The sequence below is a fragment of the Apiospora hydei genome (genome assembly GCF_038363865.1).
Source record: "Apiospora hydei strain CBS 114990 chromosome Unknown utg000008l_segment0_segment0, whole genome shotgun sequence".
Taxonomy (NCBI): Eukaryota; Fungi; Ascomycota; class Sordariomycetes; order Amphisphaeriales; family Apiosporaceae; genus Apiospora; species Apiospora hydei.
This window is the reverse complement of record NW_027117367.1, coordinates 501,291-525,251: the sequence shown is the minus strand read 5'-3', so window position 1 is coordinate 525,251 and position 23,961 is coordinate 501,291. Positions and strand designations below refer to the sequence as shown.

Sequence of the window (23,961 nt, the reverse complement as noted above, 5' to 3'; positions counted from 1 at the left end):
CCCACACACATCACTCTCTATCTTCAGTGTACGCCATCCGCAACCCTCGCGACATATCCAACAGATTGGACCATGATTAACAACGTCATGGACACCCGCCACATGGCTGTCAACTCCAGACCCTCCGCGAACTCCAAGGCTCGCAGGACGGAGAAGGAAATCCCTGACTGGAAACCAAGCCATAAAAGGAATGACAGCAAGAAAGACGCAGGTAGCATCGCCCACATCCGCGACATATCTCAGCAGTGTCTACAGCAACAGCAACATCCCCGTCAATCTGCGAGAACCGGCAGTAGCCTAGCTATCAGGCGCCGCACCGGCGGCCGGCTGCGCTCGCCGTCTCTCCCGTCCATCTCGGAAGGGCGCCACCACGGCTCAAACTGCGGCAATGATGACGATTGTCCCAAGACAGCCTGCCCAATTGTACCGCCACCGCCACCATACTCAACTACCAGTAGTAATAATGCGAGCGAGGCGGCAGCGACGGAAAAAGCAGCAGCAGCAGCCGTGCAAGGGCTGCGGAAGAGCAACGAGGCGCTGCTGGACCTGGTCACGGAACTGATCTCTTTGGTACCCACCCATTTCCCGGTGCACGAGTTGATTCGGAGGCGAGAGGAGGCCCGCGAGCTTGCAGAGACGGCTTCTGCTTCTGCTGCTGCTGCTGCTCTTGTTGTAGAGAAGCAAGGGAAACTGTATAGTGGCACGACAACAACGCTGGGAGAAGTCATTGAAGCGGAAACTCGCAAAGCGCCATTTGTGAAGGGACACCATCCTCGAAGCAAGAGTTCTGTTCTCTAGGACGAGACGGTGGCTACGGATTCACACACGCTGGCATATGAACGAGACGTTTCTGTGCCAGGTTCATTACTACGCTTCTGCTGCCCTGGCGTATCATCCTTGATGGCCGGTTTTCCTTCTACAGTGGCAAATTTCATCAAATTGCTTTGGAGTTCAAGAAGTTGTATGTGCAAGTTGTGTGACATTCCTCCGTTCTGGATGGAAGCATCAGCCACCCGGTTAGATTGGGCTAGATATTATTATGAGCACACGGCGACGAAGTGCAAGCGAACATTTGCTTCAATATCTGGGGTGGACAGGCACTCCCCTTTTTCATTTCACTTTTCTTGCTTGGGTTATGGGGATCAAGAGCTGTTGTATCATAGAATCCTATATTACTACGTTTTTCCTTGGTCTCTCGTTTTTCCGTCCATCCTTGGTGAATACACTGGCCCGAGGTGTGAGAAATGGCATCTGCTACAGCTGTATTAACACAATTGACCTTATGATACTAATTGGATAGTCAATCTACACACATACTGAGTAGGACAGCCAATTGTTCTCGTACAGACAGATAATCGTCATGTAATATGCGTTGTGCCCCCTCAACCCTCGGCGCCAACCCGCACGTTCGTGGGACTGCTGCCTCATCGGCCCCCCCTTTTTGGCAAAACGTGACACCCTGCCTCGGTCAACGAACAGCAGTAGAATGCTCTGGAGAAGGAAAAGAGAACAGGAAAAGAAAGGTTATTTCATTTCGATGACTCTGGATTTATTGATGAACCAATGCAATTGGTAACTCAAGGCTCATGTGCTCGCAATTCCTGTCATATTTCGGGGCTGGGACAGTGGCCTGTTGTCCATATGGACTGTATAAGTCACATTTATACTTTCTACGCTCAATTGGCTGCCTGGGACGTCTAAATATCTGCAGCTTGATCTACAGCCGTTATGGCAATATCTTTGTGCTGTAGACATTCTATGTTGTGAGATCACTCGGCGTCTGCCACACGCTCGCGTAGAATACAGGGCTAGAGTATCGTCATGAGAGAACAGCTGTAGGACACCCGATATAATCAGATGGGACCTTTGAGAGCCGTTTACAAACCGGTTTCCTAGAGCCTTCTGGTTCCAATGGTACGGGCAACCTTATACACCCGAACGGGTCAGTCGACTATGCTTCGCCAGGTCGGGCCACTCATCCCCCTTAAGATCAGAAACCTTCACAGAAGAATAACACGAACAGCTTTTTCCGTTGTTCTACAGAATGAAATAAAGCTTAATTTTCGGGTCACATAAATACTTCCCATCTCTCCAGTTGAAATTATTATTCTTCTTCTTCTATTCTCTTGTCCAAACATTCTACTCTACTGAGACCCAATTCACATACCAACATTCTACCAGTTGACACTGCCAACAACACTTACTTCACCTCACTTTAACTATTCAGTACAGTACTCTGATCAAGTATCTGTTACTCTACTTCATTTATTATTTCTCTCTTCTGGTCTCTTTCCTGTTACCTTCTAGGCAGACCATCAAACCAACCACTTGGCACATCACTCAGTCAACTTTGAGACATTCTCACTCTCATTCTCACCTCAACCCACCTTAATCAACTTAACTTACTCAGTACCTCTTTCTACTACCGTCAAAATGGGTATCACCTTCAAGAACAAGGCTCTCCGCTACCTCAACAAGGAGTCCCAGACCCGCCGGGCCAATTACGACGCCGGCTACGAGACCAAGTACGGCCACAGCCACTACCTCCAGAAGGTGGGCTTAGGCCTCCCGCCTCTGGAACGCAGCAAGCTCAGCATTTCTTTCCGGGATGGTGGTGCTCCTCCCAAGAAGCCCACTAACAACCAGCCGGAGCAGGTGCCTCTCCCTTCTTCTCCTGCTGCTGCTGCTTCCTCTTCTACTACTCTATCAATTCGGACAGCCGAGAAGAAGAGCAAGAACGACAATAACAACAAGCCTCTTCCTTCGCCATCTGCTTCTTCTACTTCTACTTCTTCTTCATCGGGTCCTACAAGCAAGCCCAACAACAACCTCGCCAGGAAGGAAGCCCGGATGAGCCAACAGATTGAGCTCCAAAAGCAGAGAAACCTCATCCTCAAGAAGACCAATACCAAGACCAAGGTCAACTCTTCTTCTTCTTCTTCTACTACTACTACTACTATTCTCCCTGCTCGCCGCCTTCCTTCACCACCAGCCTCAGCCAAGTCAGACTCCTTCTCCTCGAGCATCGAGGACGAGGACAAGTCCGGGTCCGGGTCCGAGGCCGAGTCACTCTCGAGCCTCTTTGGCAACAACAGCGAGGCAGAGGACAGCGACAAAGAAAACGACAACGACGACGAATGCATCGAGGCTCGTCCCAAGGGCCGTCGCTTCCCCCATCCCCCGCGTGAGCGGGATGTACATACACGGCGGGCTGTACGCAGGCGGGTACTACGACGCGAATACCGACTCTTTCAGATCCACGCCACAGCCGTTCCGCGCCCGGGAAAACACTCAAAAGGAGATCGCGAAGCAGAAGCGGGCGAAGCTGCAGGCGCAGATTGAACGCAAGCAGGCCCGGGAGCGCAGGCAGCGCGGGCTCGGGTGGGCCTAAGTTTAGGCACCTACTTATTATCGAGTTTACTATCAACTCGACTCAATCACTTCAGTCATCACATGCAACAACACATATTTCATCTGCTCATTGGAGCTACACACTCACGGTCATCTCAGTCATCTTCCACTGGAGTTGCTGGACTGTTTACATCAGAGGGGGATTGAGCTTCAGACTTATGGTTATCCCAGGGACTTGCTGGAAATGTTTTATTGCAGGGTGAGGGCTATGGGGCTTGGGGGCATTTGCTGGAAGGAGGTTATATCTGGATATTGAGCTGGCGTTGATGGAGTTTACATGGTATTTGATACCCCGAAATTATTGGAGAGACAAGTTGGATTCATCGAATGGACTTGGGTTTGGTTGGAGAGCATGTTTGGCACTGGGATGGGATAACCAGCAGTCATCAAGAGTATCTTGAAGTCAATCAAGAGCATTTAAACCACTTTCACAAGTATGCATTCCTGCATAATTATTCGTAGCAGACCTCCTGTGTCCCACTGTAAGTACCTGAAGGATGTCATCGCCACCCTAATCTCCGTTGTAATACGTACAACGACCGACCACAGTTCGCCCAAGTGTACGTGTAATTAGCAGTCCCAATAGCCAACCCTTGATTACAAACCATCTGCGCGACTAATCTAAAACGTCTATCGTGTACAATTGCTATTGATTGAATACTACCACGCATGTGCATGCATCCAGAAGCAACTTAATACCAATGCATCTCGGCCGGTGAGCTTCTCGCCTTTCTGCACATCTTCTTCTGCAGCCAGGCCAGCCCGAGTGGGTGGAGCCGCGCCAATGCAAATGCACCAAGGCACCAACAAAAACCAACGCCAATGTCAGCTTCCCGCCAAGACTGTGTGACGAGTCCAGCCCACCGCCGACCAAATGCCAATGCATACATAACACCCAACCTGTGCTGTGCCCTTATTAGTAGCTGCATTAATATGAACACTAGATAGAGTCTTACCTTCTCCAGGCAGCACCTATTTTTATCCCGGCCTGTACTTAAACCCCATGCCAACTTGGCACGTCAATTTCGCTGATCATCCTGACCTACTTACCAACTCCCTCCCCACATCTTTTCCCACCCACAGGACGTCACCCTCTCATCCGTGACTTTGTCAACAACCATGTGTTCTTCCTCCTCCTGACACCACTAATCGTTCGTTCGTCCGATATGGGTTTCGTCACCACATCCTACTCGACGGAGGAGGACTTCGCCTTCATTCCTTACTACCACAACAACAACAAGGCAGCGAGATCATTAGCAGCGGTGGCAGAAGACAGCAGCAGTGATGGAAGTAATGAAGGGCACCAAGAGCCAGAGCTCCGCGTGAGGCGCGAAGCCTACTGGAGCTACTGCGGTCCCTTGCTGGACACGGCCACCGGCGCGGACGCGGGCGCGCAGCTGCCCGCCAGCCTGCACGAATGGCGCGCCGCGGCGCTGGCAGGGACGGGCCCGGCCTTCCTAGACCGCCTCCTGCCCTTCCTCGACTTCGTCAACGGCTTCGTCGCGGAGAACGGGCTGAGCCATTACTGGCTCACCATCCGCGCCACCGAGCCCACGGCCGAGTACGACCGGCCGCGCTGGCACACGGACGACATGTTCTTCGACAGGAGCGACAGCAGTGGTACTGAGCCGTCTTCTGCGTGCCCGTCGCCCTCGCCATCACCTTCGCCGACGACGCCGCGCAGGTGGTCGTTCTGGGGCCACCAGCCGACGTCGGCAGCGAAGAAGCAGTCGAAGGCCAAGTCCAAGTCGAAGTCCAAGCCAAAGTCGAAGCCGAAGGCACCGAAGCCGGTGGAGGAGGCAGGCGAGGACGAGGAGGAGCTCTGCCCCAACAAGGGCCACCAGCTCGACCTCGAGACGGACTGGAAAGTCTGCACCACGCTCCTGGGGCCCTCGACCATGTTCATCCCCGCGCCGCACCAGCCGCTCGCCCGGGCGCGGCAGCGCGTCGCGAAAGAGGCGTCTCGCTTGGCCCACGAGCACGCCTGCACGTCGATCCGCTGCGTCGGCTGCGCGTCGACGGCCGAGGACGTGCGGCAGGACCTCGGGGCGTCGCTGGCGGATTTGGGCAGGGTGCAGGCGGCGGCGGGCGAGTGCTCGTTCTTTCGGATCGGGCCGGAGAGGGGGGCGGTGCATTCGGAGCCAAGGATGAGCGAGGACGGTGTGGGCGAGGGCGGTCGGAGGGGGGAGGCGAGGGGGCGGATCTTTGTGAATGTGGTTCCCGGGCGGCGCGAGGAGCTGGAACGGTTGATGGGGAAATGGGGGATGGAGTTCCCCAGGTCGTGGTGGATCGCGCCGAGTCGGGCGTCGCCGAGGACGTCGTGCTGAGGGCTTGGGGGCGGTGGTGTCGGCTAACACAATGATCGACGAGCGGGCGGGGGATCTATGTACGATATGCAAGGGATTCGGCTGGGCTACTGGGTAGGTAGGAGAAGGGAGAGGAGGTCACTGTAAGAGTAGGAAACTCGGTGGGATATTCGAGGGCTGGCGGGGCAATTCGTTCAGTTTGGCACAAAGACATATTGTATTCATAAGTATATACCCTGATTTAGGAGCGAGCTATCAATTTTACGCGAGAAGGGCGCATTGGGTTCTTCAACTGCAGAATCTCGACAACATGGGGGAGATCGAGGGTTTGCTGTGTGCATGTAACTCAAAGGGTGCAGGCAGCCGCGATGGGGCTTCATGCACACGCTCTTCCCATTGATGAGCGAGTCCCTCGACGTATCTTGAATTCCAGCAGCAGTCTAATTCATCATCAAGCCTGACTTGTCTTCTCAGGTTTACATCAGTAAGAACTGCAGTTGCGGTCGTTTCTGCCATAGTTCAATTGGAACCCTTAATTAAGCGCACGACGTAGGAAGCACCATCCATCCCGCGTGCTCCCACGTTTTCCCAAACCTCTAAAAGGAATGACACCACGCGGCCCCAAGCTACGCGAAATTGGCCCGTTACCCCCTCCTGAAATTACCGCGGCCAGACGACTCGACTCGGTTCGCTGCCAATTGAACGAAGCAAGCACAAACTCGGCCCAAAGGCACAAAAATCAGCGAGCGGCCCAGCAGCGAGCCGGCTGCCTAAAAACCGATGGAGCATTAGCTACGGTTGCGGCGCAGTGGAAGCAGGGGAGAAATTGTTCCAAGCAATGTAGCTAGCGACTTTTAGTGAATTGGCAGCGTAGTGGGCCCCACGCCAGAACATGAAAAGAATACTAATAGCGCACCCCATCGGCCCTGGTCGTAGAACACCGAAGGCGAAAAGAATGTTCTACTATCGATCGTGTTTTTCCGTAGTAAGGGTGGAAATGAGAAACTTGATCGATTCGTGCCAGCGTTAGTAGGCAACTCATCCCGCGGTATCCGAGATAGCATAACAGCAATGTCTAAGTGCCAATGAATGCAGGGTGCATGCAGTAAGAAGTTTGCACAACTCGAGAAAGGGGGCTCAATGGACATTCACTCTAGGCAAAAGCTGAGAAATTATGACAGCAATGGACAGTACCTAGGTTAGTGACTTATTGACAGGTCAAGAAAGTAATGCGTAAAGTGGTCTGGGACGAAAATATATTCAAGTCGCAGTCCCGATGAAACTAGGACACTGCCATCTATTCGTATAGTACATCCATCCATTAGTCATTACCCATCCGTGTCATCCGTACCATGCCCATATCCATGCACCACGTTTACAGCATGGCAACAGCGCCGAGGAAACCGGCAGCAGCCACAGCACCAGCGACCAAGCCAGTGGCCTTAGGCGCCGCAGCCTGAGAAGGCGAAGAGGTCTGGGCGGCACCACCGGCACCAGCACTGGAACCGGAACCGGAACCGGAACCGGAACCAGTGGCGGTCGGGGTAGCGAGAGCGCCGGTGGCGCTGGCGAGCAGGGATGAGCAGGCGGGCTCCTTGGTGATCTGGGCGAGCAGCTGCTCGGCGCTCTTGACGATGGGATCGGCGGAGCAGACCGACATGAGCTGGGCAATGTCGCTCGTGTGGCTGCTGTACCAGCCGACCAGGGGTGGACTCGTAACTCGACAGAGGCGCCGACAGCGACGAGGGGATCGACTCGGTCGCGGCCATGGCGCAGACCTGGCCCAGGTCGGTCGGGACCGCGGTGGCGGTGATTTCGGCCGTGGCCGACTCGTAGTAGCTCAGCAGGGCGCCGGTGGGCTGCGGCAGCTCGGTGAACAGCTTCATCGCCGACTGTACGCAGTCCGACGAGCCGGACTGGGCGGGCTGGCGCGGGACGACGTGGGCGGGCTGAGTCAGGTCGCGCAGCTGGTTGGCGGCGGCGTGGTTGTAGGTGGCGCCAACGGTGGAGGCGAGGCCGGCAACGGCGGCGCTGAGGAGAACTTGGTTGTACATCTTGTATGGAGGAGTGGTGTTTTCTTTGAGATGTTTTATATCCAGATAGTGAATGTAGCAAGCGAAGTAGGCGTGTCGTCGATGTGTTGCGAGTGACGAAGATATAAATTGGCAGACGAGTGACAGATCAAAACGAAACCAGTGTTACTTACCCGACGGGGCCGGGATACTTATATGAATATGTATGCATACGCTGCAGCCTGTCCTGCCCCAGTCGTCCATGATTGGTATGGGTTGCTATTTCTGGCAGTTCGCTTGCCTGCCTGCTTGCCTTCTTGGGGCATGCAACACAAGCGAACAACAGGCGGCTGCACAGCAAACACCCAACGCTGCTGCAGTACGATGACGACTAATCCAGGATGGATGCAGTAAATGCAGGGGCAAATCGCACATCTAGTGCCAGCCGGAGCGGACAATTCAGCCTTGAAGCGGGCAAGCGCCGGTCCTATCCAGGCTACTGTAGGCGACAGTTCGATGCTGCTGACCAACGGAATCGAGGCACAAGTAGTAGGGGCGATGAACTTCATGCCACATCCTCGCAAAAATGGATCTGCTATGGGGCACGCATGCAATGTCTCATCAGAATAGTAAGCAGGCCTTCATTCCGCAGGATGTGCTGTAAGACAGCTTTCGAGGTCAGCCCATGCTGTGCCGCACACAGCCAGGCTAGGCAGAGGAAGGCCTTCTGACTGACGAAATAAGATGAAAAGGACTTTTGGTAAGAGCGGCGTGAAACCAGCTGGAATAACAAACAATTTGCCTGTTGCACAGTCAACGTCCTGGTCTACCTGGCACCTTACCCAATTGCAAAGGGTTTGCATCATTGATCGATCGGTAGGACTCATCTTCTCAGACTGGCCTTGAGGGAGGGGTCGGATTATGGAAGGAAGCTGTTGTCAGTTACTCCGTACGTGCCCCGACAACGCATAACATAGCCACACCCAACTACCCGACTCGGACTCGCGACCAGCCGCGGCTTTTGTGGAAGTCATGAACCAACCGCCAACCGGAAGGATTAGTACCTGCAGCGCTGGGCGGGCTCCATTCCCCGGCACGTTTTCCGATCATACAGTACGTGGAGGCAGGATGCGCTTTTTCGAAGAGGCCAAGAAGCGGCCCCCAGAAGCTGAAAAAGTCATGACCGTCCTATTCTTGTTAGTGTCCATCAGGGATAGGTGCTGAGATCTGCCATTGGTTTTGCAGGCTCCGCCTCGATTTGTGTCCGATGGGCCAAGTTCCTGGCCTAGGATGGACTGAACCGATTGCAAATCCCCTGAACCCGGAGATGATAATATGCCGGAGGCAAACGTATTACCGAACGCCGGCGTCGAAAAGGTCTGGAAGGGCCATCAAGGTAAGGGATTAATTGACTTGCTTGACTGGTGGAACACTTGGGCAGTCCTGCTAACATGCAGTTTGTTGAGCAGCTAGCAGCAGGCAGGAGGGGCTGAACGGGACCTTGGCGTCTTGCACAGCCGATCCGCCATTTCTCCTCGCCACAGCTTGGACGCTCCAGAGCCCTAGTCTCCCCACGACATAGAGTCTCGTAAGCCACAAATTTTCATCCAAGGATCCAAAAGATCCATCATAATGGGGCGCGATGGCAGAGTGGTCTAATGCGATAGACTAGAATTGAATCTTCGGTTCTAGGTATCTATTTCCTTCGGGAGCGCAGGTTCAAATCCTGCTCGCGTCGGTGTTTCTTTTTGTCTTTTCATCAGCCCAACGTTTTGTCGCCATCTGGTCCCACCTAATTGCATACTGATTGATTCTCAAGGTCTTGATCGTCTCATTGTTTTGTCGTGTGATGGTCGTCAAGACTATCAGTTGTGAATTAGGGGAGGTGGGTGTTTTCCAGTTCCAGAGGACCTTACAAAAAAAAAGGTGGCCGGACTTGTCAATAATTCCGTAGCTGCGATTGAATCCCGCTAATATCAGCCACTTATGGATGGCATTTGGAAGACAGCAATTTAACGTAAAAAAGCCTTTTCGCTGGACCACTACCGTGAGATGTGTGTTCAATGATCTCCAAGCAAATACCACATAGCAGGTGGCAGGTTGCAGACCAAGCCACGCCAATGCTGTTGCATATGGAGCCGGACGAGATTGGCTCGCCACCCCGAAGCAGATCAAGATCGGGCGTTTTAGGTCAGCGAGGTTCGGCGCTGCCTACTTTCTCGAACCGATTGAGTTGACACCTTGGGGCAGTCAGACAGTGGTCCATGGACCAATCCAGACAACCTGGAGGAGGTGAGATGAGGATCAGGAGATGTTAGATGAGAATGCCCCTGATTACCGTGCGCTGCATTGGTGCTGCCGACGCTTGCACTCGCACTTGCACTTGCACGTTCGCACGTAAGATGCCGAGTCGCCAGAATAAACATATCGTGCCGTTAACGCCGTTGCAACTACCGGGTTGGCCCAGGCATGTCCAAGCATTGTATCGAAATCAACAGACAGGAAGTGGAACACCGATGTGGTGATACCCGAGATATCTTGGACGAGGCCTACTTCTTTTGGCATCGGTCTATCGGGCAAGCCACTCAGACACTTGTGCTTACAAGGCAAGCGACACAGAGAGCACTTTGCCAGAATAGAGTGCAGAAGAGCTACGAGGGGCACAGAAAACCCCTGTTCCACGTGAGCTTAATCTGCTTGTCTTAGACTATCAGAAATAGATGAGATGTGATCCAAAAGAATACCCCGGGCGGTGAAGGAGCCATTGGTGATCATCCAGCGATTTGCCAAGGGTGTCTTCATTGACAACTGCTAGCGGCATGTTATATGCAGTTGGTGAGACATGCAGAAGTGCGGTCAACCAGCAACTTCTTCTACCGTATAGGTGAGGGGACGCAGCATGATATCGTGGCATCGCTCAGTGGCGCCCAACAAATGCAAAGGACGATTGCGAGGTCACAATGTGGCGTCCGTCAGCTTTGGCCTGTTGGCGGTAACGGTTTTCTAAGCAGGATTTCATGACTCCGTGATGTCAGACAAAAACGCCGAACATGTAGGTTGACATCTGCTGACAGCCCATTGTCGAATTGTAGATGCCCGCCGGAGCCCGCAGTGTTCCGCACCAAGTACGGCGTGTTCGACCACCCCGCCAACAATTGCCTTTGCCAAAATGCGCCTGTCTGTAATGGACTTCGGTCACTGTTACTGGTTACCTGCCGGGCATCGTGTCGCGCAGCAGCATGTGGCATGAGTTGTCAACTGAGCGCAAATGAGCAGGTGAGATACGGCCCATGGTTGAACAACGCCAATAAATCCTTTGGGTCGGGTATGTCGGCCCCTGCAAGATCGGGGGATCCCTTCGTCTGAGGGGTGGGAGGTAGCAGTAGACTGAGCTTAAAAAGAAACGTTGCCGGTAATAATAAGGAGAACAGGTTGCGAGACTACTGCAAAACGGCCATTCTCATTCACCTAGCTGTTAACGGACGAGGAACGCGCGGTGGATGACGTGAAGCGGCGTAAGTTGTCGCGAGGTTCGAGATGCTGCCAGATGTTTGGTGGGAGCAGACTGGGAGCAGACTGGGAGTCAGGGAGTGGGGGCGGTGGTGGTGGTGTTTGCCGATCAGTGATTGGAGAGATGAAATCTGGGGAAGCTAGAGTCAGCTAAACCGGCTAGGCTTGGTCCACGATGGCCAGCTGGGAGATCGGCATTGGTAGCGCCAATGGGAATCGGTCGCATCAGCAGACAATCTCGTATCCAAGGCCCAGCAGCACTGCAGCCACCTGCACATGCTGCACACCCCGAGGGAGTGAGATAACGGCCCCGAGAAGAAGCAAGCAAGCAGCTTGGGTAGAGGCAGTGATATAGCATCAATTGGAATGAGGCGATGACCTCATTGTCAACTGCCAACTGCAGTCAGCTTCGAGAGGGAGAATGTCCACAGTTTAACGCGGTGACGTCGTATTGAGCGGCTACTGAAGGAGACGTTACGATAGACGAGCGACACGCCTGTTGGACATCCAGATAATTGGGGTCGCAATTCGAAGCAGATAAATTTAGCTACAATAAAGGCTTCAATGCAGACAGGAGTCAGGAGCCGCTGCCAATTGATCATTATTTTCCCCTACAGGTTGAATTGGAAAGAATGGACTTGTTCAATGCCCTGTACTACAATTGCACACCCACTGTATTACAGGCACCGGGCGTACCACTACGCGCAAGCTCCAGGGAGTGCGAGAGTGCTAACCTGCTAACGACGAAAAAAATACACCGAGGAGGAATGAAAGCTGTCATCCGAACCTGAAATGCCCACATCCCGGATCCCTGACAACCAGTGACTGCAGTGCACATCATCTACCCATTCGGGAGGTCGAATCGCTCGACCTGCTCGACTCGCTCGACTCGACCACTTTCTTACCCGCCTAGCCCGTAGCTCACCCCTCCGTCGCTGACGATCTCGACTCCATTGCGCACCACGGATGGGTTCTTCTTCGTCGCTCGTGTCGCTCAGCGGTGCCGGCCAACAACCACCAGGCCGCTTTTTCTCGTCCACTTCCCCCTTCGTCCAACAGCCGCCTCCCATGGATCGTCTAGATTGTGTGCATTAGGGTAAACGCCGTGTCCCTTTTTCTCCCCCTCGGCCTTCTTATATGAAGATGAGCAACGCCGCACCCTAAGCAGGTTCGACACCACTACCCGCCTCTTCAGACCCATCCTTCACACACCATCACCACCACCACCGCCGCCATCTTCATCTTTCTGAGATCTTGGGTGCTTGCTCCGCGAGACATACACATATCTACAGTATTTGTAAGGCATCATGCGCTTCTCCGTGCTCGCCCTGTGTGGCGCCGCTTCCGTATCCGCCCTGGCGGTACCGTCTACAGGAGCATCCTCTGATGCCAAGCGAGCCGCCCCGAAACCAATCGACCTAGCCCAGTTCGGAAAGTTTAAGACGACCACACTAGAAGAAGCCAAAACCAAGCTTGAGGCCGCGCTCAAGAAGATCGAGGACGACGTGGACAGCGTCTTCTCCAAGACGACGGCGGCCACCAACATCGACTGGAACACCATCAAGGACCACGACAAGGCCAGCTACCTCGGCGGCGCCCTGCACCCCGCCGCCAACTCCGTCGCCAAGCTCGCCGCCGCCGCCGGCCTACACGCGCGGCAGTCCGGCAACAGCAGCACCAGCAGCACCAGCTGCACCACCCCATCCGTCCGCGTCGAGTGGCGCGACATGAGCGAGCAGGACCGCAGCGGCTTCGTCAAGGCCGTCCGGAAGCTGATGGACCTCCCGGCGTCGGGGGCGTTCGAGGCCGCGGGCGCCAAGAGCCGCTACGACGACCTGGTCTCCGTCCACTACCAGATGACCCCCGACCATCCACGGCGTCGCCCAGTTCCTGCTGTGGCACCGCTACTACCTCCACCTCTTCGAGGACCTGCTCCGGTCCGAGGGCGGCCTCACCGGCCCCCTGCCCTGGTGGGACGAGACCCGCGATGCCGGCCACTTCTCCAAGGCCCCCATGTTCACCTCGGACTACCTTGGCTCTGCCCCTTGGCCAACAACGGCCAGGGTTTCTGCGTTGAGGACGGTGTATGTCATCTATCCCCTTCCCTCATACCCCTGCCCGAGCAATAGCTAATATGGCATACAGGCTTTCGCTGGTAAGGTATTGACTGTTGGCGGTACCCAATGTCTTGCCCGCGGTGTCGACGAGAGCTCCACGTCCAACTGCAACCAGAACTTCATCAACGTGTGCAACTCTTATCCCAAATTTTCCGACATGGCGAACTGTGCTGAGCTAGGGTATGTGCTCTCCCTCCTTTAACATGCTACTATACATGTTCTTTACTGACATGCTCCCCAACCTAGCCCTCATGCCTATGGTCACAACGGCATTGGCGCCGTGATGATGGGCGTCCCTACCTCGCCCAATGACCCGTCCTTCTTCCTCCACCACGCCTTCGTCGACCACGCGTACCGCATCTGGCAGATCGCGGACCCCAACAACCGCCTCACCCAGATCAACGGCTGCGCCGACAAGACCAACCCCTGCACGCCCGCCTCCGGCAACGTCATCGTCAGCTCCGAGGGTCTCCGCCCCGACACCACTGTCGGGGATCTCTTTGACACCACGGGAGGATACCTCTGCTACCGCTACAGCTACTAAGTAGTGGATGGGTTCGTTCGACTGTTGCCTCGTGTGTGATGGTGTGTGTGTGTGTGTGTGTGTGTGGATGGTTGATGGATGATCTATCATGGAGATGACGGGAGCCGCCATCTCCCCCAGATCCACAACAATCATATATAGGGTTTGGAGTTTTTGGGAATGGCTTTGCTTCATGATTTTATTTAGTGAACCCCGCGCGATGACTCGCTGATACCCATGTTTACGATCCTTTTTGGGGGGTTTATATATTATTATTATATCACGTTATGCTTCCAATGTCTAGTCATTAATGGGATATAATGACGAATAAAGATCTATTATCATATCATCTATCTGTTCGACCTCCTTTGGAATCGCTCTCGACGTGTGTCCTTTTGCTTTCATGATTATACTCAATCTCGCCGATAGCCCCCTTCAACCTGCTTGGACCAGCCGACTCCCGGTCTCTACCTCTAGCGAGCGACTGGACATCATCTTGCCAGCTGGAAAAGCTGACCATAGGAACAAAGCCCGGCGGCTGCATACAACTTTACTTTACCTCCCGCCCCAGCCAACAGAGACAATGATAGATACAATGCGATCTGGTAACAAAGGAGGGGCACCGCACAATGAGATCCCAAGAGCCGGATTCGAATTGGGCCCTGTGCTACCAATGTCTACAGCCTCTCTCTCCTTGACCTCTTCTTCACCCTCCCTCTTCTAGACTGAGAGTGAGCGAGCGAGCGAGCGACGTATCTGCCCGCTTCTTTCGGAGAACCTCTTTATACAAACAAGCAAGCCTAACTCTACACCATTCAAGACATATATTTCACTATCTGGGTCTCTCCCGTTTACTCCTTACCACATCCATACACTGCGGCCCAAGATGCCCACCGACCACCCCGACCCCCGACCCCCCTCTTCCCCCGCGAGCGAGGCTCCGAATCCCCGCCGTGGACCTGGAATACCACGCTATTGTGCGTGGGCCCCCTGACAGTCATCGTCGGCGGTTTTCTCTACGTCTGGCTGCGGCCCCACGTCATCAAATACCGGGCGCGCCGCCGGCAACAGAAGGGCGGCGGCTGGCCGCAGCCGAGCCGGGCCGACATGATGGCGCGGCGGCATCCGCATAATGCGTCTGAGGAGGAGCTGGTGGGGTATTACAAGAGATAGATAGATAGAGGAGCTGAGTCCCTCGCTGTCTATCTGGGGTGAAGTTTGTGTGTGTGTGTGGGGGGGGGTTCTTTTGGTACAAAAGGGGTGTCAGTAGTGGATGGATCTTGTCAAGGGGGTGATGGGTTACGTACGAAAATATGCGCCTACGAAGAATGGCTCAGTCTTGTGTCCGATGAGCTCAACATGTACTGGGCTTATCTACTGCATAGACACACACACACACACACACACACAGAGGAGTACGGAGGGGTGCTGTAGACCAAGCAATATATTCATCGACGTATCGACTCAAAATATATAACGGTCAACTGAACTGTAGATCGAAAAGGTGCTGCCACCAACGAAATGAACAATGAACGTGACTCAGACTGCCCGCAAGCAGTCACCATGGTATATTCTCTCTTCTCCACAAACGCCTCGCTAACCCACGAAAACAGCACCATCATCACCCCACTCCTCTATTCCACGACCGGACACAAGTCATAGTTCCCATCCACATTGTTCCCCCCACCACTTGGGGAACGGCTTCGAGGAACCGCCGGCGCCGAAGACGGCAAACGACAAGATGAAGAGGGCCAGCAGCGCGGCGCCGTCGAACGCCGCCGTCACCAGGTACGAGTAGTCGCGGAACACGCGCGGCTTGTAGTTGCGCAGGTAGAACTGGATGAAGAAGCCCGCGATCAGCTGGCTGAAGATGACGCACGTCTGGCTCGCGTTGTAGGGGGATGTAGCCCGCGAACTGGATGAACTGCGGCATGTTGATTTCGTAGAGGGAGAAGTTCCGGATCTTGGGCAGGAACTAAAGAGGAGGGATTGTCGTGTTAGTCACGAAGTTTTCTACATGGAGGTCGAATGTGGCAGGGGGAAAGGGAGGTTGCTTACAATGACCAAGATGCGGTGTGCGACTACGACTGCGGCTCCAATGGCGATACCTGCCGTAACCATCACATACGGTGCTCCTGCCGTATAGAAGTACTTGGCCAAGGCCCAGGATGCTGCGTTCGTGTTGTAAGCCTGCAGAGTGGCGCCACTCCAAGAAGCGTCGCCGTTGCTGCTGGCAAGAAGCTCTCGATTGCCTGTCACAATGGCAATCATGACAGCATAGTTGAGGAATCCGCCCAAAATAGTACCATAGATCTGCGTGAGGAACATGGCGCGAGGTGGGATTTTGACTAGAGGCAGGGTTTGTCAGTTGCCATCATATGCTTTCCAGAGACGGTCATATAAACTCACGATATTCGCCCATCTTCAGGTCGTTCGACAGGTTCACTGCGTTGCTAATCACGTTATGTGACCATACCGCGAAGTACATGTTGCCGATGGGCTTCCCCGGAAGACAGAGACCGGCAATCATCTTCGACAGGTTGTTGGTGGCAATGCCGTTTCCATAGCGAGAGTACAGCAGTGTGCTCTGCGGGAGAAAGGTCAGGACCAGATCCAGGGGTGGTCAATATCAGAATAACTTACGAACGGCGCGACGAAAGTCCCCACCAACAGTGCCACGATGTATGCCCAAACTGGCAGAGTGATGTTCTCCTTGATGACAACAACAAGTCCAAGAACAAAACTGACCACGAGGACCGCGACGTACCACCACCATGGGGTTTCCTTGTAGCGCGTTGCCATGTGCGAGTGATGAGGGTCGTTGTACTCCCCCTTTCGTGCGCTCTTGTACGCTCGTACAATATCCTTGCCCCAGAAGAGAATGCAATGCATAACCAGTGCGCCAATCTGGGAAACCTGTCAGTCAGTCTGCAACTCGCCATGAAAAGGGGTCGATGATCACTGACAGCCGCGTTGGCAATGAACAAGCCGTACGCCATCGTACCAGCAAGCCTGGGAACACCATACTTCTCCAGCATGGATTCGTCTAGCACACCGTTGACAAAAACCTTTGTAATCGGGTATTTTGACCCGTCGGCCGATCGAAGCAACGTCGACATGAATGGGAGACTCTGGGAGCCCCATGCATCACCCCAGTAGATTGCAGACATGATGATAAAGCATGCAGCAAAACCAGTGGCCATGTGTAATTGAAGCTTGAGAGGCAATGACGTGTTGAACGATGTGATCTGCAAAGTTGCGTATTCAGTCAGTACCCGTGACAAGTATCTTGGGAGTGGCAGTGCCCTTACATATTGCCAATCCAGAGAGATGCTGAAGAGCCCCAGTCCTTCGTTGTTAAGCGAGCCGCCGAAGATATTGGTAAGCGTAGCTGCTGTTTTACCAGTAGCATTCATTGAAGCCAAGCACTATATTCTTTCATATTAGCTGGTGCTCGCGATGGGTTAGTCAGCAAGGGGGTGACCATACCGGAATGGAAATAGCATTGAGCCACGGCCACATGTAAGCAGGAAACCATTCCCAGATAAACATACCCCCGAAGGCGTACCAGAAGTATCGAATAGGCTTCGAGTCCTTCACGTGTTGCCAATGCAGGCCTTGGAGCGCCTTGACAGTTGGGAGAGTACTCCAGTAGACAGCCTCGACATGCCATACAGCGACGGGGCGCATCAATCCACACAGACCGTAGCCAAACAGACCAATGGAAATGACAGCCAGTACAATAGTAGTTGCACTAAGCGGTAAGTTGTAAAATATATCCTGGGCGGCAAAGACCTTGATTGTGTCAGCGGCACTGGAGGCCGACGTGGCCGTGATGGCACAGATGGCGTGCTCCTTCAAGCCCCACGGGCCGTAATTCAGGAAGGACAGGACGGTGATCCACCAGGGGCGCTTCCCTGTGCCACCGCGCTCCCTCCAGCGAGATTCGTAATGGTCGCCGCGGGGAAGGAAGTTGGCCCAGGCATTGCCGAGGAAGTAGGCGATGAGGGTAATGAATGTGCCGGAAATGGTGATACTGGTTGGTTTGAACTGCAAAGGTTGTTAGTCCCGAGCACAGGCATGCCTGCCACACTTGTTGGTTGACAAGGACTTGCCTGATAGATCTGGTACATGACGGCTTGGAACCCCGAAAAAATTGTAGCTAGGACCATGCCACGGAAGGTGATGGCAGGGTCACCGTCATCTCGCAACGATAGCAGATGGTGGGCAGCATCGGCACCAGTGATGATGACAACGTCGTCGCTAGCCGTGTCCTTCTCATGCTCAACCGCATCGCCTTCGCTAGGGCTAATAGCGGCAGTGATGGCGTCTCCGACGAACTGGTCCTTTTCAGTAGGAACAGCATGGAGAGGACGAACCCGTGCCTCATTGATCTCTGGGTGGGTCGGAACCTCAACGACCCTACCCTCGACAGGGTTCAAGCCCCCGACGACGACCGCGATATCGTCAGAAGCGTTGGGCATGTTGAAAGTCGTGTCTCAGACAAAGGTCAAGGTGCGACAAGCTTTGTAGCGCGGAAGTGACAGGTTCATGTCAACTTGGTCGGCTTGGTAGGGCTGTCTGTCGACTGTTAAATATGAATTGTAGGAAGAACCGGGGGTTGTACAATGAGGTGCCACAACTGGGTGATTGAATGCATCGAACACATGCGCCTTATCTTGGAAGACTCCCAGAATAGGGTACTGTCCGCCATGGCGCGATAGGGTCTAGGGATTTGCCATGGTCTGGATTGATTGAGTCTAATCGCCTCCCCTGCCGCACCCCTGGCACCCAAGAATGGGGGCGTCGTCGGGAGCTGGTCCATGGCCAATCAAGGCGCCATTGCAATACTAAGGAAACCGACACCCTATGCCGTTATGCCCAGGCGTCTGCCCTCAGGCCTTGACATGCAGGCGTCGGAAGAAGTATGGCCTTCCTTTTCCGGAGTAGCTGTCGACTTGTGCTGTTAACAGCTGCAACTTGAGGTTGGGATGCAGACGCAGATGCAACCTTGGCAAGACTATATGTCTCCAAACACAGAAACATTCACACCCACCACGACACACACCCTTTTCGCTCCTCGCTTGATGATAGGATACCAGGACAAGGGATCTATCTATGCACGCTGCAGTGCATAGATATTGCCTGCCCTCGTTTCTTATCATGGACGGGGGCAACTTGGACGGGCCGAGGGAAAAGTTTTGATTCGAAGATGCGTCGTATCGGAATGGGGTCAAATGATTGGTGGCAATGGTTGCTGAACTGCAAGGCTCGAGTCTATCGATGGAGGATCCTCGTCGTAGAACGTTCCTGGAACATCGTAGTCTTATCGCAGTGGCGTCAACCCCCAACAGCAGAACAGCCTTGATGTGCATGTTCTGTTCTGCTCTTCGGGAGACATCGTCCGCCGTCGGACGACATGATATGCACACCTGCCAATGGGATGATCCTGTCAGGCTCGGATATGTATAGGGTTCCATAACCCGCTGCATCAATGTTTCCAACGCACCTACCCTCCCTCGGCCCTACCTTGGGAGCCGTGTGTCACGATAGTTGAAATTTGTACGACTTGGGAGTTGGGGGTCGAATCACAGACGGACGTTTCCATGGGCCGGGGTTGCACAAGCAGGCGCTGGAGCATGTTGCCGCCAATCAATTGACGGATGGACTGCAGGTCAAGTCCAATTCAACCACAGCCCGAGCCGTGCGGGTGTGAACCAATACGCGGGTTTGTGTGTAGCAGTCACCCGCTGGTGCCCACCGATATAAAAAGCAATTGTTGTTAAGAATAGGAGGGCTGGATAAAATCCGATATACCTCGATCAGGAAGGTGGATGGTTTGCAGTCTCAGTTTCTCTATTTCTCTATTTTTGCCACAGGTTGGCTCGTCCCCTCAGCGCCTAGCACTGCAAGTCCAGGTGGGTGTGGCCGGTAACCGAGACATGCGATCGACTACGGTACGATGGTTGATGGATGCAGTCTTCTCATGCAATGTGGTAGGATGAAGAAGAAAAACGCCCAATGGAGGAACGATACGGTCCCGCTTTTGCCGGTCAGGTCAATGTGAAATACAATGTATGCAAGTGCGGTTCATCAATGTTGTTGGCAGTGCCTCGGAATGAAAGCAGAAGGAGGATGGAGAAGAATCCATGGCAAGCAGGGTGTAGAGAGCTTGGGAGGTCGTGTGGCCCGTGGGGGTGCGAGTTCTTGGTGCGAGGACCGCTAAAAACAGATGCTCGAGGCCCCCAAGCCCCGTAATGGAAGATCGCTTAGGTGCCAAGTGCAGGTGCATGCGTGCTGATAAGACTGACGGACGTTGATCCGAGGGCTTCTAGGTCATTGTGTTCCTCAATACAGCTGCGTGGTACTTTTTACTTTAGTATTGCCAAGCATCCATGTCATCTCTCTCTCTCTCTCTATTTTGTTATTTATCTCGCCTTGCATCGGGGTTTACCTCGTCAATACACGTGCCATCGTGGTATCAGAATCGAACGAGGAAACATGTCGCAATTGGAACCCAAACGCCGCACTCATGCGTCCTTATGCGGTTTATCGGCTCGACGCCCTCCCACCCCTCGTCAGCTGCATTGCCAGATTGCCTCACCTACCCTACGAATCGCGACATGGCAACAGGATGGGTCGCGGTGACGCTTTTCAGGGTGTTTCTTACATCCTTGCATCCTGCTGCCGAATTCTCGATCAGTGTCACATGTCACCCATTTACCCATTCCAATTATTCTGTGTCGCCAATTCTTTCGTGTCACCGCTGTGCAATCCGTCATCATCTCAAGTAAAGGACGGCGAAGATATCAGATAGGGGGGTATCAATCAATTGGCTACTAATTAGCAGCAGTAGTAGCAGGTATGCTAGCTGGTATCATCAGATCTCGGTGCACTCTCATTCATTCGTATCATTACTTTTCCTTTCCTTTATTCCCGTTCCGTCTTCCAGACCTCCCTGGGCCCCCTAGAGCCTCCAAGGCTCCGCCGTAGTCCCCTTTCCTCCTCCTCCGCCGTCATCCACGGAGAACCGGGACACCATGTTGGCACCTCCCCCTATAGATCTCGGGCTGGGCAGGCCTCTTTCTCCTACTCCCATCGGCGCCGCCGACTCGGCATGCCGCCCGTCAGCTCGATCTCGTCCTCGCGCGGCTGCGGCTGCTTCTTCGCCGTGCTCCGTGTGGTGGTAGTGTTGCCGCCGCCGCCGGCCCGCGAGGTCCCGTTCGAGGACGCGTACTTGGTCACCGAGTGCACGGTGCTGTGGACGAGGCGCTTCAGCCAGGCGGGCGAGTAGTAGTTCAGCAGCGGCTTCAGGCTCGCCAGGCAGTTGGTGATGATGTAGGTGCCCGTCTCGATGACGGACCAGCCAACCAGAGCCACGGAGGCGACTATGCAAGCATTCTCGTTAGTGGGCCGTTCGCGTAAAAGGGGCTACTCAGTACAAGAACTTACATGTTCGATCCGCAAAAGCAGCTGTGCTGAAAAAGGTAACGGCACGAATAATCGACGAGACGATGCCGAAACTGCCAATAGCGAAAATCAACGCCAGCGCCACGCGCTTCGCCGTCGGCAGCTGCAGCCCCCAGATCGTCGACAGCGGCAGCCCCATGATGAAGCAATCCATAATGATGCCCGGGATCGCCTGCGCATGAAAAAACAGCTGCACATCGATGCACACGCCGCCGGGGATCGTGCGGTCCCACCAGTATGCGAGCGGGCGGCACTGGAAGCACGCGACCAGCACGAACGACAGGCTCGTCGCGGCCAGCAGCGTCTGGATGACGTAGGCCCAGGTCCGCATGGCGCCGCGCCAGTTGAAGACGCGCAGGTAGAGGAACACGATGGCCATTTTCGGCAGCGCCATGGACGTGAAGTAGACCATCTCGAAGGCCAGCAGGCACTTGGCCCAGCCCTCGAGCTTGGTCGGGTCCGTCTTTTCGAGGTGCTCGACGTGTCGGCCCACGCCGCCGACGTAGGTCATTACTATTCAAGTTGGTCCTTGTCAGTTCATCGTCATCATCGCCAAGAGTGAGCTTCAGGAGGTAGGCGTTGAGGAAGAGAAACTTACATATGGCTATGGCGCACATGCCCAGGTTCACGAACCACGCGGCGATGAGGAAGGCGTCGTCGAGGCCGAAGATCTGCGACGTGAACGACTTGGCCCAGAAGCGCAGGCCGAGGAAGACGGACGTCAGGGCGGCGAAGGCGATCGAGACATTGACCAGAATGTACCCCTCGTTGTCGTCGAGCTCCCCCTTCCCCGGGCCACCCCATATGGCTCCCCCGAGCATGCTGGCTGGTTGATAGAATGTGATGATATGCGACTATATTCGATTGGCCCCCTCCGTTCTTCTCATTACTGACGACCTAGAAGTCGTCGTCGTCGTCGAGTCGGAAGTCGGAAGTCGTGGCCACCGTTGTTAGATCCAGCTTACATTTGTATAGGTCGTCGGTCCACACTCAAGAGACTCGGGAGGGAAATCTCAAAGAAACCCAGAAAGAAAGCGGAGGCTAGTATACAAGGGCTGGGGGAGGGACTGCCGGTCACTTTTATATATCGTGACCATTCAACCAAGAAAACAAAAATGCACACAAAGCCTAAACGACGAAGAGACGGGGAAGAGATGGTTTAAGCTCCCTTGGCTCTTTTCTTGGTCCAGCTCGGTCTGCCAGATCGGTTCCCCCATCCGATGTGTTTCGTCCTCGGCAGGTTTCATCTGAATGGGATCCGCCCCAAGCATCACCCCAATCCGTCCATCATCTCAAGAAGATCTTTCTTCCCTGGCTGGGCTGGGCGCAGCAGTCAACTCACTGGCTGATCGCGTCCGCTCGTCCGTCCATCCGTCGGGGTCGCATTCGTCCAATCGTCGTTCATGCCGGGCTCTTTTTCTTTAGCTAAGTAGCCAGGGGCTGAGAAATGCAACAATGCGCATGCTGCAGGCTACAGCTTCCCCCGTCGTGCCTGGTCGTTCGCCCGCGCGGAAGGCCGGAATTCCGCCGAAGGGTGCGACCTATGCGACCTACTTCAAGGCAATGAACGACCAACTGATTACCAAATCCGGTTGCTCTAAGCTGCTAAAGGTTGGTCTCGGGACCCTTGCGAGTCATTCAAGTGCATCGGTAACCAATTGGTTAGCAATTAATATAAAGGTATGCTTATTGTCGCTGCCTATTAGAGTGCTTCCAATATCTGCCTCGAAGTGTTTAGTGTGTTCCATATGGGCTTCCCGTACCCACCACACCTAATGCGAGAACACCCAGGATGGCAAGAAACGTTCTTTCGTCCATTGCCCGCCAAGCTAAGGAGGCGATATCACCAAAAACCCTGGCAGTAGTTTGGATGTCACTTCAGTTTACGGCTTCAGCCAAGGCAGTCGTTCAGGGAACGGGGTTTCACGACGGGGGCTACTACATAAGACAGGTTCGGCATGACAGAAGGGTAGCAAGCCGTTGAAATAATGTCTTCTATATCAGGACTGAGGTCAAACTTGAGTTGGCAGAGTGGAAGCCCATGTCGAATAGAACGAGGTCTAGATTTATTGGAGCTAGCTGGTACATCCCATCGCCCGGGGGCTATCTCGTTCGGAGAATTGCGCGATGATCTCTTGCCTTAAAAATAGTGCTCGGGCAATTGATTTTGAACATCTTGCGCTAGGGAAACCTAAGCCCGCCCTGCTAGGCCCCTACAAAGCCCACAGCAGATCAGGCGATCTGCCTGGCCGAGACCGACCTGACAGGCCCTTGGCCCCCGGTAGTTGCAAGGGCGACTGCACGCATTAATGTGCCAACCACCTGTGGCAGTAGCAGCAAGCGTTTTGAAAAAAAAGACAAAAAAGACCCTCTCTCGTTTTCTATCATCAATCGCTCAAAGAAGAAAAAGCTCGCTAAACCCGTTCCGTACCCGTCGGGATGGATGAGTGGGTTGCGATGAAACAGCACGGAGTCCGGCCATGTAACTACGATTCCGCGGTTGGGATAAGCTTTCTAACATCCTAGTGTTTTAGTCAGGCCCCGTGCTTCCCATGCCCGAGAGCGTATTTCTATAGGTAGTCACTGCAGCCTGATATAGACTACTATATATG

The 23,961-nt window shown here is 54.1% G+C and overlaps 8 protein-coding genes across 8 annotated transcripts; 5 read left to right on the top strand and 3 right to left on the bottom strand.

Annotated features, from left to right (window-relative positions):
- Positions 1 to 72: 72 nt before the first annotated feature.
- Positions 73 to 798, top strand: PG997_010699 (uncharacterized protein; the record flags this gene model as incomplete). Its single annotated transcript, XM_066815014.1, has 1 exon — positions 73 to 798. The coding sequence occupies one exon, from the start codon at positions 73 to 75 to the stop codon at positions 796 to 798; it is 726 nt and encodes a 241-aa protein (XP_066664304.1).
- Positions 799 to 2,433: 1,635 nt separating this feature from the next.
- Positions 2,434 to 3,342, top strand: PG997_010698 (uncharacterized protein; the record flags this gene model as incomplete). Its single annotated transcript, XM_066815013.1, has 1 exon — positions 2,434 to 3,342. The coding sequence occupies one exon, from the start codon at positions 2,434 to 2,436 to the stop codon at positions 3,340 to 3,342; it is 909 nt and encodes a 302-aa protein (XP_066664303.1).
- Positions 3,343 to 4,577: 1,235 nt separating this feature from the next.
- On the top strand, positions 4,578 to 5,738 carry PG997_010697 (uncharacterized protein; the record flags this gene model as incomplete). The annotated part of the gene is made up of 1 exon (XM_066815012.1): positions 4,578 to 5,738. The coding sequence occupies one exon, from the start codon at positions 4,578 to 4,580 to the stop codon at positions 5,736 to 5,738; it is 1,161 nt and encodes a 386-aa protein (XP_066664302.1).
- Positions 5,739 to 7,092: 1,354 nt separating this feature from the next.
- Positions 7,093 to 7,771, bottom strand: PG997_010696 (uncharacterized protein; the record flags this gene model as incomplete). Its single annotated transcript, XM_066815011.1, has 2 exons — positions 7,093 to 7,380; positions 7,412 to 7,771. 2 exons carry the CDS (start codon positions 7,769 to 7,771, stop codon positions 7,093 to 7,095), a joined length of 648 nt encoding a protein of 215 aa, XP_066664301.1.
- Positions 7,772 to 12,546: 4,775 nt separating this feature from the next.
- PG997_010695 (Di-copper centre-containing protein) lies at positions 12,547 to 13,900 on the top strand (the record flags this gene model as incomplete). Its single annotated transcript, XM_066815010.1, has 3 exons — positions 12,547 to 13,323; positions 13,385 to 13,536; positions 13,603 to 13,900. The coding sequence occupies 3 exons, from the start codon at positions 12,547 to 12,549 to the stop codon at positions 13,898 to 13,900; spliced, it is 1,227 nt and encodes a 408-aa protein (XP_066664300.1).
- Positions 13,901 to 14,765: 865 nt separating this feature from the next.
- Positions 14,766 to 15,052, top strand: PG997_010694 (uncharacterized protein; the record flags this gene model as incomplete). The annotated part of the gene is made up of 2 exons (XM_066815009.1): positions 14,766 to 14,856; positions 14,877 to 15,052. 2 exons carry the CDS (start codon positions 14,766 to 14,768, stop codon positions 15,050 to 15,052), a joined length of 267 nt encoding a protein of 88 aa, XP_066664299.1.
- A 483-nt stretch (positions 15,053 to 15,535) lies between these two features.
- On the bottom strand, positions 15,536 to 18,363 carry PG997_010693 (peptide transporter; the record flags this gene model as incomplete). The annotated part of the gene is given in 9 exon segments (XM_066815008.1): positions 15,536 to 15,794; positions 15,805 to 15,854; positions 15,938 to 16,227; positions 16,289 to 16,464; positions 16,527 to 16,786; positions 16,846 to 17,127; positions 17,191 to 17,307; positions 17,369 to 17,929; positions 17,956 to 18,363. The coding sequence occupies 9 exon segments, from the start codon at positions 18,361 to 18,363 to the stop codon at positions 15,536 to 15,538; spliced, it is 2,403 nt and encodes an 800-aa protein (XP_066664298.1).
- Positions 18,364 to 20,968: 2,605 nt separating this feature from the next.
- On the bottom strand, positions 20,969 to 22,170 carry PG997_010692 (uncharacterized protein; the record flags this gene model as incomplete). The annotated part of the gene is made up of 3 exons (XM_066815007.1): positions 20,969 to 21,267; positions 21,332 to 21,862; positions 21,948 to 22,170. The coding sequence occupies 3 exons, from the start codon at positions 22,168 to 22,170 to the stop codon at positions 20,969 to 20,971; spliced, it is 1,053 nt and encodes a 350-aa protein (XP_066664297.1).
- Positions 22,171 to 23,961: the final 1,791 nt, after the last annotated feature.